Genomic DNA, 15468 nt, shown 5'->3' with positions numbered 1-15468 from the left:
AAATAGTCGTAATATTAGACGAAGTCTCCGTTTTATGACAACAATGCTGTCATATTACAAGAATATTTTATGAAAATTGTCATAAAAAGATTTTTTTTTTTTCGACATCGTCATAAGATGAGGGGAAAAGTCGTCATTTTCCGATATAAAAGCTGTAATATTATTATTTTTTTTATTATACTTTTTTTCTTGCAATATTAGTTTAATACAATTAAAACTTATTTGTTTCCTTTTTAGTGTGTCCTTCCACGAGCAGGGAGTGAATACGTACACCACACACACGATAGTGAGACAAAGACTCCAATGTACGGTGGCCAGCTGGGACCACACACACTCACGTTTATTGAATGCTTATTATTTCCTTTTTTAATAAACACAACACGCGACCCACTCGACAATACGATGTACACTTGTCGCCTAAGCGAAGAGGGGCCCACGCCGGAGCGCGCGGCGACCTCTCATCTGGTACACAACGTGACTTGACGTTATTTACAAGCTGCGGACTGACGTGTTAAGAATGAGACCGCACTACTGTCACATATGAGCTGAAGCGCATGAGATGAGGACAGTAAAGTCACAGTCAATGTCCTCTGTATACTTTCCACTTAAAAAAAACCCAAAACGTTTCTAATCTAATGAAAGCAACAGGAGATGGTCAGCCATTTTAATATACCGGAAAGCTGCTGAAAGTCTCCTAGAAATAAAACGTACGTACAAGAGAATAGAACAAAGATTCACAAATATGAGGGACAAGCTGTTTGACTGCACACCCCACAATTACTGCTCGTGATATGTTTCCCTTTTCAATGTCCACCTTGGGAGTTTACGCCTCTGTTTGTTGTTTGTGTGTGTTTGGGACATGGAGATGCCGTTGGAAAAAGACACAGAGAGTGAGGCTGCAGGGACAAACGCTCGACTCTTTACCAAATGTAGCCCTCGTCATCCGCCTCTCCCGCCTCGCCCTCTTCCTCCTCAGCCTCCTCGGCGGTCTCCTCGCCACCTTTCTCTTCCTCGTCCTCCCAGCCCACGCCGCTGCCAAAGTCGCCCGAGTATGCGGGTTCGTCGTCTACATATGTGGGGGGGGGGGGGGGGGGGGGAAGTTGTTGTAGAGTGGTACCTTGACTTACAAGTATTTAGAGTTACAAGCCATTGCTCGATCATTATTTTCTTTTTCTTTTTTTTCCCTTTTAGTTACGAGCAAAAATTCGACTTATGCATGAGCCTCAGATGCAGCGAACTTTTAGTTACCTGCAGTGAGTTTTTTGGTGCAGGTATTTTGCTAAATTTCTTCTTTCTTACCATGGAGTCAGGTCAAGTCAGGAAGCAGATGATGTCTATTGAATTAAAGCTCTAAATCATAGAAGCAAGATGTGCGTGTCAATGACTTGGCCAAACAGTACAACTGTAGTACTTGTACGATATTTATTATATTGTAGCAGAAGGACTCGATAAAGCCTATAATGGCAGCCAAATGCTTTAAAATAATTTCTAAGCTGCAGATCTCTGCCCATGAAAAAAATGGAAAATCTGAAAGTGTGGTGAAAAAAAACAAACAAAAACACGGTGAATAAGATTAAGTTCAGTAAAAGTTAAGTGAAAAAAAACATGGAGCAATTAAGAAAAAAACTTTACATTATATTTTATGTTATCATTGTATGTTTTTATACAGTACAATACTCTGCTTTTTTTTTTTTAATTGAAAAACGCATGACAAAAAAATGGTGTGATTTGGGGTGTAGTATGGATTAATGGCATTTCCATTCATTTAAAAAAGTAAAGTTGATGTGAGATAAGCGCATGGCCACAGAACAAATAAAATTTGTAAGTTACCACTCTACTATCTATACCATATGCGTTTGATGCAGTCGATACACCTACACATTTTAATTAGGTTCAAGAGCTAGTTTCAAAGAGTCTGCCTTTAAGAAAATAATGCCTTGAGAATTATTCATTTAACCATGTTAATTAATGTGCTTGAATGTTGTATTGAAGTGTTTCTAGATTTGTTACCTAATTATGCCCCAATTGCATATTTAACTGTGCTCTGGGCGGTGTGATTCAAAGGCACAAGTAAAGTTGACGCTGTGCAATGAAAATTTTGTAGTTCCAAATTTTGTGAGGTTTTACTTTTTATATGAGAAACAATATGGGGGTGGGATTTGTAGTATATAAAATGGATGGCTGCAAGTTTTTATCCTAAATATAATATATATGTATATATATGATGTTTTGCTTGGGAAAAAAAACGTTTTTTGTTGGCTAGGTTTTTTTTTTTTTAAATCAGTGTTAGGTTTTTAGTCTGAAAAACTGCAGTTTGAGGGGAAAAATGTTATGGGGGAAATATAAAATTTATTGTTGGCAGTATCTGTTTGTACTGTTCGTATCAGGGAAACAGTTTATGTTTGTTTTTTGTTTTTTTGGGTGAGGCACGGTGGGGAAAGTGGCAAGCATATTCGCCTCACAGTTGTGAGGTTGGCGGTTTGAATCCAGGCTCTGGCCTTCCTGTGTGGAGTTTGCATGTTCTCCCTGTGCTTGTGTGGGTTTCCCAAAGACATCCATGTTTGGTTCATTGAAGAATACTGTTGAATTTCCCATCGGTGTGAATGTGATTGTGAATGGTTGTTTGTCGGTGTGCACACTAGTATTGACGGTGAGCAGTCCGGGATGTACTTCTTTCTCCTCTCCTAATGAGGACAAGCACTATAGAAAATGGGTGGATAATAATAATAAAATTACAATATTTTCTTAATATACAATTATCTTATTGTGTGAACATTATCTTTAAAGGCAGATTTTATTATTTAGATCTTGTATCGGAGTTTATTAGATTGTGCAAGTGAGTGTATATTATACCACTGCATCTCAGCATTGTCCTTCAGTTAACTTTGAACAAGTCCACACTTTCCTAATTGGAACTAGTGGAATGGAAGCAGAAACAATGGTGAAATAAGGGCAGGAGTTTGACTTTGTGCTATTTTTTTTACTTCCTGATTCCTGTCGCAGAAACAATTCTTATCGGGAGGAGGTTCTGTCTGAGTAGCCCTCATTTATCTTGAAAAGACTTCTCGCAGGGACAAGACACGCTTTGGAATGCAAATGACAGCTTGGTGCATGAATGTGCTCTTTGCAGCGAGGGGAACGTTGCTTGACATAAAAGATACCTTGTACAGGGTGGATTGCAGGGAGGGGTTAATCCACACCGGATGCGGAGGGGTTAGGCGGCGGGGCACATAAGTGGATTTGCGGGGGGCAAAGAGAACTCACCGCAATCTGGTTTTCCACGAATCCTCGACCCGGCTACTTCGCCGCCGTACTGGTCCACGCACCAGCACTCGCCCCTGTCACACTGCAGCTTCCTGTAGAAGCCATCCTCATCGCAGTATGGGATGAAGCGACCTGGCGAGCACACACACGAATACACACAGACACACACAAGTATGAGCTAAGAGCAGCCTTGCTTCATGCCTCACCGCACTCGACTCCCAGTATAATGTATTCAGCATATGTCGCAACCAGTTCCATAATCCATGAATATCAATTTTGTTTACAGAACATGTCAAATCAGCATGGTGGAGAATATTGGGAAGGTGTGTGCGTCTGTGTGTTTGTGCGTGTGTAAATAAAACAAGCCCGTCACTTGTGACGTGAAATTTCACACACAAGTCCAGCTCAATATCCTCTATCCTCTTTGAACAATGGATTTTCACCAGATGGTGAAACTGTTACTAATGTTGAAAGTTACAATGTTACATAGGCCAAAGCTCCTCACACATGATTTGAAAGCTCTTACACAAGTCCAGGTCAATATCCTCTACTAAAAGTAGTAGAGGATATTTGGACCGTAGAGTTTCACCAGATGGTCTTAAAAAGCATGTCCAAGCTTCTCAGTCATAACTTGAAATGTCTCACATAGGTCTAGCTCTATATCCTCTACAAAAAAATATTTGGACCATAAATTTTCACAAAATGGTCGAGCACATATTAATCTTGGACGTAACCAAGTTCCACAGGTCAAGGCCCTCACTCGTGACTCCAAATTTCTCATACTAGTCCAGCTCAATAGCCTCCACTAAAATTAGTTGGACCATAGATTTTCACCAGTTGGTGGAGCTCTTATGAAACTTGATAGTGATAAAGTATATGACAAGCTGAGCTCCTCACTCATGACGTGAAATTTGTCACACAAGTTCAGCTCAAATGATTCTGCAAAAAGTATTTAATGAGATGGTTGTGTTATTATTAAGCTTGAAAGTTAGAAAGCATGATAGGCCAAGTCCTGACTAGTGTCTTGAAATTTCACACACTAGTCCAGCTCAATATCCCTCACAGAAATTCTTTTGACCATGGATTTTCACCTGATGGTGGTGCTGTTATGAAACTTAAACATTACAAACCATTACAGGCCAAGCCCCTAGCTTCTGACTTAAAATTTCTCATACCAACACCAATCCAGCTCTATATTCTCAACAAACTTTAATTTTCATGAGATAGTGAAACCGTTATTCAGCTTGAAAGTTGCAAAGTCCGACAGGCCAAGCCCCTCACACGTGACTTGAAATTTCTCACACAATTCCGGGTCAATATCTTCAAGTCTTCGGGCCATTGAGTTTCACCAGATGGTGCAGCGCTGATTAAGCTTGGAATTTACCAAGTGTGACAGGCAAAGATCCTCGCTCATGACTTGAAATTTCTCACACCATTCCAGCTCAGTAACCTCTATAAAAAAATCTTTGGATCGTAGATTTTCACCAGATGGTGAAACTGTTAAACTTGAAACTAAAAAGTATGACCAGCCAAGCTCTTCTCACATGACAGGAAATTTCTCTCACAATTCCATTCCTAACACAGAGTAGCTAACGATCGTGTTTTTATTGTTATAGGGTGTATTCTTTCAAAGTAATGATAGTGAATCTGCTAGACTATTGAATGATTAAATTGATTACATTTTTGAACATAATAATGTAACAAATCGGCGGAATACAATTAAGAGGCCATGAGATAAAAGCGTCCCTGCAGTATTTCAAAGGCGCATCTGCAAGTCAGGCTGGGATTGTGCCCTCGGTGTCCTTGCAGAGTCCTGACTCAGAGCCCAGTCAGCCAGCCAAAATCTGCAGTGCGCACGAGTCCAAATATACACACACTCGTTTACCCAGTTATACACTTATTTACACACACACACACACACACTTTGGTCTTTTTTTCCTCGCAGTCTGCCTGTATCAAATTCTAATCCATAAACCCAATCACCACCAAATCCCCGCCTCCTGTTAGGGATCTGTTTGAGTCAAATCCTGATCCAATAAAGACAGATCCAAAAAGGATTCAAACGATTCTTACGAGAATACTTACCAAACTTTCTTTTGCCGCCATCTAACACTTGGATCCTCTCCAGCTCGGCCAGGCAGGGTGGTTCTGAGGAGATGAAAATTGGGAACATTCATGGAAAATATGACTTAGGTTTCAGCATATAAGGAGCGTAAACTAAACTTGCCACCATGTGTGGAAGTGCTTTGATAACTTTCCTGTAAGTATACATTTAATTTACTTGATTGGGCTATTAACTATTGGTCAGTGTCAGTGTGGCAGTGTCCCACCAAATGGGATGCTGTTTTGCTGTCCCTAATACGGAATATATAATATATTTTTATAATGAATACAGAGTAGTCATTATCCATTTTCTATAGGGTATGTACTCACAAGGGAGATGTCTATCCCAACTGACTTTAGGTGAGAGGCGGGGTACATCCTGGACTGATCGCTAGCAAATCGCAGACCACATATAGACAAACTGATATTTGAACCCAAACCCTCTCGACGCCGAGGCAGACGTGCTAACCACTACGCACGTCACCATGCTGCCCAGAGAATAGTCATTCAACTGGAAATTTTGGAAGGCGGCGACAAAGCGAAATAAAATTAGATGGGGAAAAAATCCTAATCCATGGTGTAATATTTTCATGTTTGTGAAACTTACACTAAACGATAACTTGACAAAATCATCAACAGTCCTAACGTAGGTACGGCTTTTATTCAACCTTGCAGCAATATTAATTTTCCTCTGCATGTTCTATTGGGGCGGCACGGTGGACGACTGGTTAGAGCGTCAGCCTCACAGTTCTGAGGACCCGGGTTCAATCCCCGGCCCCGCCTGTGCGGAGTTTGCATGTTCTCCCCGTGCCTGCGTGGGTTTTCTCCGGGCACTCCGGTTTCCTCCCACATCCCAAAAACATGCATGGATTGGAGACTCTAAATTGCCCGTAGGCATGACTGTGAGTGCGAATGGTTGTTTGTTCCTATGTGCCCTGCGATTGGCTGGCAACCAGTTCAGGGTGAACCCCGCCTCCTGCCCGATGACAGCTGGGATAGGCTCCAGCACACCCGCGACCCTAGTGAGGAGAAGCGGCTCAGAAAATGGATGGATGGATGGATGGATGTTCTATTGGATTTTGCCCTCAACCGCCGGGAAGCTTGGCTGATGGGGGATATCGGAGAGCTGAGGGAGAATGAGGCTGTCAACAAGCCGCAGCAATGTTCTCATTGCCTGGCGATAGCCATTTCAATCCGGGAGGAGATAAATGGCGACAGACACGAGGTAACTACATACTCAAGAGGCGACCCTCCTTTCTTTCTTTCTATCCCGATGGCGGCCTTGATATTAGAGAGCATGGCCGTGGCAGTTCAATGTGTTCCACTCACTCTCTCTCCAGAAGCACAGGCACCACTCGGCCGTGGACACTTTGCCGTCCTTGTAGGAGTCACACGAGTTGAAGAAGGGACGGATGCAGATCTCGTACTTGTCTAGGTTGATGGCGGCCAGCTCGGCCTGGTCCAGGTACAGGTCGTTGTTGGTGTCCAGCTTGGAGAACATCCAACCTACGGAGTCCTTACAGCTGGCCACCAGGCTCCTGTCCAGCACTAAGAATTCACAAAGAAAAACATTTATTTTTAGTACGAGGCAGCCAGACCAATGGTAAAATAAAAACATGTTAAATAACATTTTTTAAATTTTTTCTGTCTCTGTCTGTCTTTCTATCTGATATTATCTCCCAGAAATTTTCTTGTGAAAATTCAGTGCCCAAAGCAAGTGTAACTTAGTAGCATGAAATTTGGTAGACACGTCTATCATGGGTAGATCCACAAAAAAAGTCTCAAGAAGCCATATTTGAAGAGCCACAGAAATGGTAGGATTTTGCCCAGGAGAAATGTTCGAGCATTTTCTTTTCCCTAATGAACCAAACCTAAATGTTATCTGAGACAGATGTGTGATGCTAAACTACAAAAAAAAGTGTGTGTGTGTATACATACATATATACAGTGGGTACGGAATGTTTTCAGACCCCCTTAAATTTTTCACTTTTTGTTATATTGCAGCCATTTGTTAAAATCATTTAAGTTATTTTTTTCCTCATTAATGTACACACAGCACCCCATATTGACAGAAAAAAACGTAATTGTTGAAATTGTTGCTGATTTATTAAAAAAGGAAAACTGAAATATCACACAGCCATAAGTATTCAGACCCTTTGCTGTGACACTCATATATTTAACTCGTGTGCTGTCCATTTCTTCTGATCATCCTTAAAATGGTTCTACACCTTCATTGGATTCCAGCTGTGTTTGATTATACTGATTGAACTTGATTAGGAAAGCCACACCCCTGTATATAAGACCTTACAGCTCAGTGCATGTCAGAGCAAATGAGAATCATGAGGTCAAAGGAACTGCCTGAAGAGCTCAGAGACAGAATTGTGGCAAGGCAGAGATCTGGCCAAGGTTACAAAAAAAATTCTGGTGCACTTAAGGTTCCTAAGAGCACAGTGGCCTCCATTATCCTGAAATGGAAGACGAGACTTCCTCGAGCTGGCCGTCCGGCCAAACTGAGCTATTGGGGGAGAAGAGCATTGGTGAGAGAGGTAAAGAAGAACCCAAAGATCACTGTGGCTGAGCTCCAGAAATGCAGTCGGCAGATGGGAGAAAGTTCTAGAAAGTCAACCATCACTGCAGCCCTCCACCAGTCGGAGCTTTATGGCAGAGTGGCCCGACGGAAGCCTCTCCTCAGTGCAAGACACATCAATGCCCGCATGTAGTTTGCTAAAAAAAAAACACCTGAAGGACTCCAAGATGGTGAGAAATAAGATTCTCTGGTCTGATGAGACATAAATTGTTGGACTTAATTCTAAGTGGCATGTGTGGAGAAAACCAGGCACTGCTCATCACCTGACCAATACAGTCCCAACAGTGAAGCATGGTGGTGGCAGCAGCATGCTGTGGGTGTCTTTTTCAGCTGGAGGGACAGGACATTTCAATCACCCTGTATATCGTCATTGCGTGTGACTGGAGCATGTAGCCATGTTTGATGGTTTGCCATATAACACAAAACTTTAATAACTCAACTCCACAAGGTCTCAAGCATCTTGTGTGTGATGAAGGTCTCTCCCTGAAGAGACTCAATAACTCTCCCGACACTCGGTTTCCTTCACATTAGTCCGAGGTCTGGTACATCTACCAACTTTGTCAGGGGTGTTTGGACCTATTCATCACTGTTTGCAACTTTAAATGAAGTCTGGTGTTTGAGGTGAGTCATCCAACGCCGCTCCCATCCATACACTGACGAAAACCTAAATTCAAATTTAGGTTCAAATTCACCAAAATTGTATTTGACCAACAGTCTATCTGTGCTGGCAGTTTAACGTGGTCTGAGCTGGCGTAAGTTCAGACCGACTTTCTGTCTTGGATAAATTGTTGTTTGGGAAAGCCTTCAAAGGGAGGATTTATCTGGCCTAAGAAGGATCTATCTGGCCAAACAAAGCAATTTCAAGACTGTCTTCACATTGCATGCCCAGACCCAAAATAGCAGTAGTAGTAGTAATAGTAGTAGTTGCTCCAACCGGTTGCAGTGTTGGCTGTGGTGCTTTTGGCCCCAGGCTTGCTGTTATTGTTCTGCTTGGCGTTGCTCTGAAGGAGTTGGAACCAGTCCCGAAGACGCTCGCCTAGATCAGCCAGATCCTGTCCGGTGCAACTCTCTGCGGGGAGGTCTATATTTGTAACACCTTCTTACAGTCATGTTTACATTACATTTACACTCAGCTGCATCTTACCACGTTTACTCTCCTGCTTGGCGGCGGGAACGGCGGTTGAACACGGACACAGACCCGAGCACTTGAGGGTCAGCTCCTTCCCCGTGAGACACGCCTGCTGCTCCAGCTTGCACTGCAACACAAACACACACATTAACACACACATTCCTGCGACCAGGACACGTGAAGGTGAAGTCAAATGACTTATTGCAGGGACGCGGATCAAATATTCATGAAGGGAGAGACTGTACTCCTTCGTTCCTGTGTGCGACTTGCACAAGGTCAGCAATGGCGATGTAAAAGACAAAGTATAAATCAATAAAACACCCCTTTCAAGCCCATATTGGTCTTTCTAATTCCATACTCTGTCCCCCACCATGAGTGTCCCCACAGTGCAATGAGTGTGATGCATGCCTGACAGTGTCTTGGCACTGGCCAAATTGGAGTTATAGTTTCCCCCAGAGGTCCGTTATGACTGTGAAATCACATTAATAAATAATCCCCTCATCATAGTATTACATATCGTCGCTGTCGGGCGGAATTTCCAAAATCATTACTTTTCAGAAAAAAACAAACGTCTTCCTGCTTGAGTCCACATCAAAGTCTGCGCTCACGCCAACCCCCCAGTCCACCCCCCCTTCAGAAAAAGTATTAAACCTCAAAAGCAAACGACTGTAGTTACTTCATCCTCCCAAACTCTTTCTCAATAGAGCCATCAGTGATGTAATAAATACGCTAACTGAGCAGTTTGATAGGCAGAAATGAATCTGCACGCATTTACTTCGTGACTGACCAGTTCCTTCTGCACCGAAGCATTACAGTCATCTATTTTTAACAAAACAAGCTTACTCAAATGTATCTAACATAACTATTTTCACTCGTTATTGTCTAAAAACATCCAGACTTTCAATTTTGAGGCGACATAATGGCGCACGGCACCCGCAGAGTGAGGGAAGAGGCAACGTTTTACAACACTTCTCAGACAGTTCAAGTATTCAAGAGAGGTTATACTATACTGCATATGTTCTCAAGCTTTTTTCGACACGTTTAATTGGTTAATAATGCATAAAAGTAGCTGACGAGGTGGTAGGTCTGTACCTATAGTATGGATTTGTGGAAAAATGAAATTGACTGTACAGTATTTGGACATACAAAGTTTCAGTCTAACAGCGGTGATATGTACAACAAATTGATGGATAACTCGTTTTGAAATCAGAAGTCAAGAAAAGTAATTTATTCACAACTATTGTTCAATTTGTTAGTAAGAAGAAAATGCTCTAGACAATTTGTGATTTTGCACCATATTTTTTTTTTTAGCCAGAAACATGAAGTAGACCCACATGATTTGTTTTACAGGGCCACATTAAATGATTTGGGGCAGATCTGGCCTTGAGTTTGACACCTATGGTTTAGAGAATCCACTGCATAATAACAAGTGCCAACATATTTAATTAACTAAGGTCACCTGTCTACTCATGAATTAATTACTACTTTTTTAATTAAAGTCAATTGAACGAGTGAATAAATCAATGGACACTCATCTTGACACCAAAGAGAATATATGTTTTCCCATTGACTTAAATGAGACTCAATATTGTGGTAAATAAAGCAAAAATTGAACATTTTAGCGCTGCACATGTCTGGAAAATCTATTGCTTTCTAGGGCAATTGGCTTTAAAACTTTAAAGGGCAAGGAAGTCAAAATTTAGGCCATGTGCCTCACAAAAAGAATCACCCAATCAACATTGAAATCCAAAAGACAACAACACTACAGCATGACTGACCTGGAAACCACCAATCACTGTCACTATTGCGTGTGTGTGTGTGTGTGTGTGCGTGTGTATAATGTCACGTGTCAGGATACCCTTGAGGCGTAGTTGTGTCCGTCAGATCCGCACACAGGGCCGGTGGAGGAGATGGGACATGGCTGACAGTTGCCATCAGAGGACCTGAGAGCAGGCTGCTTGAGTCTACAGGAAAAAAAAGCAGCCCTGAGCTACTGACTTACGGCCTTGTTGTTACTCTGTGGTGTCTTTCGGAATGCGTCCTGTAGATTTTCAGGATTCACACATACTCACCTGTGCTCAAGCTTCTTGCGGTTGATGCACACAGCTCTCTGGTAGCCCTGGGCCATACACACCTTGTGCCTGCTGCACTTAACCTTTTGACAGGGGTCCTTGGTGGTGTCCACGTCTATGAAAACAATAAGATGTGTTCTGCGGTGTTTCTGCTTCATCCTCAATGTCCTTTGTGTCACAAATTTACACTACATGGACAAAAGTAGCAGGATGTATTGTACATATTAATTAGGGGGATGAGACTATTTCTGGTCTAGCACGACTGTGCTCCAAGGTCTATAAAAGGCAGAGGTGGGTTACAATGCTACATTTACTGTGTTACTCCATGGTTATGTTTAGATAGAATAGCAACAAATCAAAAAGGCAGACAAATTCAGTTTATTATAGGCTGCGTAAAAGGGGTTTCTGGCATTACAAGTTTTACCCAAAGTAGAAAATGGATGCGTTGATCTAAAATTCCATTCCGTCCTCATGATTTTTATCCAGAATCGTGACTTGGAAAAAGGCAGGAAAATGGTGGCATTTACACATTTCATAGAGACCTCTGATATTAACTCAGAAGGCAGAACATTGCTAGGTAGGCAGTGCTGTTCATAATATGTAATATGTAATATGAAAAAAGGCAGATGCCACCTTCTGCACACAGTGTACTGTGGTGCGTAGACTTACGAGTTTAATTTGGTCCATGACCATGCTTGTAACTCAAAACACTCCTCTCTCAAATCATCTTTACCTTTTGGAATGAACGAAAATGCCATTAATCTGTTCCAGCACCCCATAAAATGCCAACCCCCAAAATTTTAATGTGAATTCTAATAATAAAAAAAAAAAAACAGCAAGCTACAGTATTGTGCTTTATGAAAACATTCATATCAAAATCAAATAAAATGTAAGGAATTTAAACAGTTTTAAGCATCATGGCTTCATGCATTAATTGTGTGGCTTCTTCTGGTGTGTGCAACTCAATATAATATATTATGGACATACTACTCCATCAAATGCAGTAATATTTGCCGTTTTTCACAGAGGATAAAGATGATATGCCTGTGAGTATTGTTATAGTTTGTCTACATTTTCTACATTTTACTGCACCGTTTGTGTTGAAATAGCCGTTGCTTAACAGGTTATAATGCCGTGACGTTGATGCTATTTGTTAAGACGTGTATGGTGTTTTGCGTTGTGTGTTAGCATTAAGCTATCTGACTTTCCTAAGGCAAGGTTATGCAGTTATTTTAAATACATGTAATTGTCTTTGTTTTATGTTAAGTTTTCGATTAAACTTCAACTGAGAGTGGCAATAAACAGCTAGATTTTTTTAAAATTGTTGATTATCTGCCCAACTGCTGCTTGTTGTGAAATTCGTTGCCACCATAGCTAGCGCTCGCAACTCAATTTTTTGCTTGCAACTAAAGACAAAAAAATTGGCCTAGTGATGGGTTGTATCTAAAAAAACTCATAAATCTGGTGACTTTTAAGTCAAGGTACCACAGGCAGAGGCAGAAAATTGACAGTCGACTTCGGACCCCCATTCCGTTTTCGTGACGTTTATCTAGAACAGCGACATGGGGAAGAAAAAGCGGAAAATACTGGCTATTGCAAGCTAGTGTCTCAACTGAGCCCATAACAAGTCTGACTATTAGCGTTTCTTCCACAAATTCAACTATTTTAGCATCCATGCCGTGATAAATTTCAAAATGAAAACATTGGAAAATAAATATGTCTGTGCTTGCCAACTGCTGTGTTGTGAGCGTACAGGCAGCATAAGGTATCTGCTTGAGCCTCACGTTAACTTAACAGGCTTCCGCGGATTAAAGCAGCAATGGGCGATGATGATGTTTCCATAGCAACAGGCTCTTGGCGGTCCTGGGAGTCATTCCTGGGTTGACTGTGATTTGTGGCTCAATCTGGTTTGTTTGCGAGAACTCTCGCTGCGCAATCATGTCAGCGTGGCCGTTTTCGAGCCTTTGTCTTCATTTCGTGACGACGCCCTCATCGATTCTGCTTCCTGTGCCGTCCTACCTAACCTAACCTAACCTAACCTAACCTCTACTATGCTATTAACCTAATGCGCAAATTGATAGAAAGCCTTTAATTAGGTGTTTTGGTACAATACAATGCTGATTTAAATGAGGTTTAGCCATGCAGATTGGTCCTCATCACGGACCTTCTTATCATCTGTGCACACTCTAACATAATCACGCTTATCTCGGAGGTGACGCCGAATTGCCTGCACTTGTAAGGATGTGGACGCATTTGTCACACACTCTCACTTATTACGATCAAAGTTCATGGTTGCCAAGGTAACTGCGCTTGTAGTATCTGACATTTTAAATGTCATCAGCATCCTTCTCCAACTCATCTATCTATCCACCCAACTAAAGATATGCATCTCAATGTATAACAATGTACAACAGGAGTGGGAAGAAGTAGAACACTTAATACCACAACTCGTCCAGTTAGAGTCAACTCGTTAGCTTCGTTATTAGCATAAGGTTATGCTGCACAATAATTCCTATTGTAATAAAATGTTATTAATAACAGCCTGTATGCTGTCTTACATGTTCTAAATAGTTAAATGAAAAAAAATGTATTCAAACTTAAAGTTTGTTTATTTATTTCATTTAACAACTTAATTTAAACAAATTAAATAAATGTTTATTTAATTTGGTTAAATTAAGTTGAGTAAATTAAGTATATATATATACAATATTCAGTCTATTACAAATCAAATATACAAAATAATTTCAACAAAATTATAAAACTACAAATGCTGTGTGGAGTAGAAGATCACAAAATATGTCAGTGGGCACCCTCCAATTGTTTATAACCCTATACAGGTGCATCTAAATAAATTAGAATATTGTACAGAAATTCATTTAATTCAGTAGTTCAATTCCAAAAGTGAAATGCAAATTATACAGAATTAACACAACGCAAAACAATTTTCAGAAGGCCAATTTGTAACCTAATTCCCATATAGAAAAGAAATATTTTAATTGTTTCTTATGTAATATTAAAATGTAAGATTTCATTGCCAAAATTGTAAAAAAAAAAAAAGGAAAACATGAAACATTTCAACATGTCTGTTATGAATCTATGAGTTTCACTTTTTCACACTTTTTTTTTTTTTTGTTCTATACCACCGCAAAAGACAGCCCCAATAATAAACATAATGTTGAATTTTCACCCAATAATCTGATAGTGTCCGTTAAACCAATGAATGAAAAAGTTGACCCCGCAGGCCTTGTCTTATCTCCTGGTGTCGACCACTGAAATGAGGTCATTGATTGATTGCAGCGTTCAAGATGACCTCTCGTTTTGAGATAACATTCATCCATCCATTTTCCGTTGGGGTTATAAAAAAAAAAAAACGTTCAAACATTCGAGTGCACGTGCCTGCAATTGTGAGCGTGTGTGCGGTTGTTTGTTCTTACAAATCCAAATTATTGCTCTCCCGCAGCACTGACCAGAGCAACGCAATTCAATCAGAGCGGAGAGCCACTGGCTGCATTGATGAATTGACTAGAGAAAGCCAGTGCAAATTATGCTGACCTCTCCCTCCCTCTCTCAGCACTAAGGTCGCCTCAAGTGGAGGTAGCTACTGCAGTGCCTCAAAGCAAGTTTCCATACTCTCCGTGTGTGTGTATGTGTGTAAAAAGTGTCGACAAAGTTCTACACGTCCGTCTTCTGGTCAAACCAGGTCAAAAATGCTCAGTGGAGGAAAAAGAAGGACTCCAGAGTCTTGTCCGGTCATTGTGGTGATTTTGTGACAACTTAGGTGACTTTGTTGTTGTTGTTCTCTATTAGAAAGCCTTGGCTCATGATGTGTTTCAGGACTGATTTTAAGGTTTTTATGTTAATTTATAAAAGCTTCTTTATAAATCTTGGCCATTTTTCACTAGCTGATCTGCTTATCAACCACCGTAGACCCTCATGTCAGCCATATAACCTCACAGTGCTATCAAACCAAACCTAATAATAATAATAATAATAAAAGAAAAATAGAGAAAAATATGTTTCCTCCAACTGCGTGTCATGTGACTGCTTTTTCCAGTGACTAGTGCTAGTTCTGGTGGCACGGTGGTCGACTGGTTAGAGTGTCTGCCTCACAGTTCTGAGGACCGGGGTTCAATCCCGGCCCCGCCTGTGTGGAGTTTGCATGTTCTCCCCTGCGTGGGTTTTCTCCGGGCACTCCGGTTTCCTCACACATCCCAAAAACATGCACGGTAGGTTAATTGAAGACTCTAAATTGCCCGTAGCTGTGAATGTGAGTGCGAAAGGTTGTTTGTGTATGTGTGCCTGCGATTGGCTGG

The 15468-nt window shown here is 41.1% G+C and overlaps 1 protein-coding gene across 1 annotated transcript in view; it reads right to left on the bottom strand.

The window, feature by feature from the left end:
* Positions 1 to 215: 215 nt before the first annotated feature.
* The window catches only part of spock2 (SPARC (osteonectin), cwcv and kazal like domains proteoglycan 2), a 37758-nt gene continuing 22505 nt past the window's right edge, over positions 216 to 15468 (bottom strand). Inside the window, exons 3-10 of the mRNA XM_061690019.1 lie at positions 11156 to 11270; positions 10942 to 11047; positions 9099 to 9210; positions 8889 to 9023; positions 6697 to 6915; positions 5350 to 5412; positions 3265 to 3396; positions 216 to 1066 (exon numbers count right to left, since the gene is read on the bottom strand). Coding sequence (XP_061546003.1) covers positions 921 to 1066; positions 3265 to 3396; positions 5350 to 5412; positions 6697 to 6915; positions 8889 to 9023; positions 9099 to 9210; positions 10942 to 11047; positions 11156 to 11270 — 1028 coding nt within the window. The 3' untranslated portion in view covers positions 216 to 920. The remainder of the gene's footprint in view (positions 1067 to 3264; positions 3397 to 5349; positions 5413 to 6696; positions 6916 to 8888; positions 9024 to 9098; positions 9211 to 10941; positions 11048 to 11155; positions 11271 to 15468) is intronic.

The sequence above is a fragment of the Phycodurus eques genome, chromosome 11 (genome assembly GCF_024500275.1).
Source record: "Phycodurus eques isolate BA_2022a chromosome 11, UOR_Pequ_1.1, whole genome shotgun sequence".
NCBI classification, from domain to species: Eukaryota; Metazoa; Chordata; class Actinopteri; order Syngnathiformes; family Syngnathidae; genus Phycodurus; species Phycodurus eques.
The sequence above is the reverse complement of the archived record's forward strand: the minus strand, read 5'-3'. Positions and strand labels throughout refer to the sequence as shown.